General features: G+C 35.8%; 1 protein-coding gene across 5 annotated transcripts in view; it reads right to left on the bottom strand.

The window, feature by feature from the left end:
- LOC108364133 (putative nuclease HARBI1) overlaps positions 1–1,870 on the bottom strand; it is a 48,502-nt gene extending 46,632 nt beyond the window's left edge. For 2 of the 5 annotated variants that reach the window (XR_001847706.1, XM_017617706.1), the window contains exons 1-2: positions 1,518–1,858; positions 1,387–1,453 (exon numbers count right to left, since the gene is read on the bottom strand). Coding sequence is in view for 4 of the 5 variants with exons in the window: in XM_017617706.1 (XP_017473195.1) it covers positions 1,387–1,452 (66 nt within the window). In the remaining variant the exon portion in view is untranslated. Of the gene's footprint in view, positions 1–1,140; positions 1,330–1,386; positions 1,454–1,513 lie in introns of all 5 variants that reach the window. The other 3 variants (XM_017617728.1, XM_017617713.1, XM_017617721.1) reach the window with 3 other exon arrangements.
- Positions 1,871–2,780: the final 910 nt, after the last annotated feature.

Raw genomic sequence — 2,780 nt, 5'->3', positions numbered from 1 at the left:
AGGGTTCCTTTTTGAAGATAAACATTCATTGTATTTTTAAAGCACATAAGTAACGGTAGACTTTGGAAATTTTAGCTTTTTTGCGATGTCGTTATGGAACATGCTGGGATTTTCCAGCTTTTTGCGCAATATTAACTCGCGATCGATTTCTTTCTTGGTCCTCGTTTCTACACTGATTTTTGTTACTAAAAATAAATGATGCAGTAAGGTGGAAAATGCTTCCAGCTTTTTAAGTGTCTACCGATTTTTATTTTAATGTTATGATTAACCGAGCTATGCTTGGTTATGTGCGACCAGTTTTTTTCGTGTACATTCTGTAATAGGGGTTATATTATTATTATTATTACAACCCTTTTATCAACTTGCAATGTTGTATGTCCAGGCCGCTTTGAATGTTGTATGTCTAGACCACCATTTATACTAGCTGCATTTTTTTGTAAGTGGGCGACAAAAGAACGCTCAACTCGGGTAAAATTTCTTTTTAGCTACTTAAGCAACTCTGTTGGTATCTGGCAAGAAAATGTGATTAGTTTAACGAGATTTAGATACAAAAACCAATTTAAATGAGTAAATATGCGAGGTATTTGCGTAATATATATACTCTTTTAAAATATAAGTCACATATAAAAGGAAACAAAAATTTCCCTCTCCACTTTCCCATTAACAATTCACAATACAGCAGTTTTTTCACTTACCAACACTAGCCTTCAGGTCGTGTATTTTTTAACCGACCTGGCTGAGCTCGGATAAATAGCCGAGTTTGTGTTGTTGCTTTGCGTGTATTTCGTCATTTAAGCGAGTGTTCTTTTGTAGCTCGGTTGCAAAAGAATGCACCTACTATTAATGTAGCAAAGCTATTTATGGCAAATTCTAGACATCAACCTAGTCTAGAAATCAACCTCGTTGTAGGTATCATATCAAAGCCATACAATTAGAAAAACTCTAGAGATAGATATCGCCTGGCCAGAAGAAGTTAAAAATATGCACTACATACGCTACAGCGGAAATGGACGACACGCAATTTCTTTAAATGAAATTAATTGCTGCTATATGTGTGTGTTCCATACGAAGTTGGAGTTCCTAATGATGGGAAGAATTGTTAACTGCTGTGCTATTCATAACGATTTATTTGCTTTTTACCTCTTCCACTGGCCCACTTTCAGCAAAAGTTTCATGGCCCTGCACATAGTCGCTACCGACAAGGGCATTCACACGCATCTCAAGCTCAGTGGGTGGATCTTCATTAATGGGATTGTTTCCCGTCATTGCCTGCTTTCGTTTTCTATCACGCACCTTAATACTAGTACGGCTCTTCAAATCCCCCCATATCTTTTTGCAAAACAAAATTTTAAACCTGGTATTAAATTCCTAACAACTTTTACATACCATGCGACTTAGTTGTTCTGCTGTGGTCCGGCTTCTCTTTTGAACACTGGGTACTGACGAAGCCATTCTATAATATGCGAAAATGGTTATGTCTAATAATACAAAAGAAATAAACGTTTTATTTTACTTACTTTTTGTAAAAGTATATTAAAATATTCAGAAAACTATGTGTATACCACTTTGCAAGCAAGGAATTTGTTTGTTTTTCGTCATTCTTCTTTGTGCTTTTCGCATTTTTTGACGTTTCGTTAAGTTGAGATGCCACCTTCCTTTTACTGAAATAAAAAGAAAATGTCAGCTGTTTAGTGTCGTTAAAAAAGAGTTACCGAATAAACACACGTTACTGCAAACCACAAAAACCGTTATATTAGACCTCGACAAATCGTATCGTTAAAAGTGAGTGAATTGCACTACAGATCGCCCTAACTAAGTCGTATGACTGAGCAATTATACATACTAGTAATAACCCCCCGGAATTCGGGTGAATGCATTAAAAAAATACTTGCAGATATTAGGTATTTAAATTTAAGTAAAATATAAAACGTGATATTCATGAATATACTTCAGTATTTAGCTCAAGATTTATTTAAAGGACTTCGTGAAAGACAACAATTAATCTTGTTTGCTAGAGACCTAATAACCCAAGATAATTTTTAAGTTATTAAAGGGCTTTTCTCTACTCATAGCTTCGTACAGTGGGTTGTGAGAAAACAGTAGTTTTTAAGGTATAGTCCAACCTTTTACAAAATCCTTCCAAGAACTTTATTAGTAGTAGTATGTAACGCAAGAATCACTTAAAATTGGCGCCGTTTCATGGTGAAAGGCATTTCGTATCACGCTTTTAAACTAACGCTTTACTAACCCTTTCAGTACAAAAATTCAACCACTGATTCTAAAAATATTCAAATACATAAGTATGTAAATATACCGGCTAATTTGGATCGTTCATTTCATAAATAACATCAAAGAATTTGTAAAGTTTTGAGTTTTGCCGTCATCCAGGATCATTTAAAATTGTCAGTGATATCCTAGGTGTTTAAAAAAGAAAGTGATCTCAGCTATTTTTATTATTTGTTTTTGCGAAATATATTTCTAAACTATGAATAATACGAATCCGAATCACAATTTCACGGAAAATTGGGTAATATTTTTCAACAGATTACACTGCTCTCTATCGAATTTCCTGCCACGTCACTGCTTCTTCTTCTTCTTTTTTGGCGCTGTAACCGCCTAAGCGATTTTGGCCGAGTTCAGCAAAGCACGTCAGTCGTTTCTCCTCTGTGCCAACTGACGCCAATTGGAAACGCCAAGTGAAGCCAAGTCCTTCTCCACCTGATCTTTCCATCGCAGTGGGGGCCTCAATCTTCCTCTGCTACCACCAGCGGGTTCCGAGT

This window comes from Rhagoletis zephyria, unplaced genomic scaffold, assembly GCF_001687245.7.
Source record: "Rhagoletis zephyria isolate East Lansing unplaced genomic scaffold, Rhagoletis_zephyria_1.1 Rzeph_scaffold_00030, whole genome shotgun sequence".
NCBI classification, from domain to species: domain Eukaryota; kingdom Metazoa; phylum Arthropoda; class Insecta; order Diptera; family Tephritidae; genus Rhagoletis; species Rhagoletis zephyria.
Note: the sequence above shows the minus strand (reverse complement) of the source record. Positions and strands in the feature narration are given on the sequence as shown.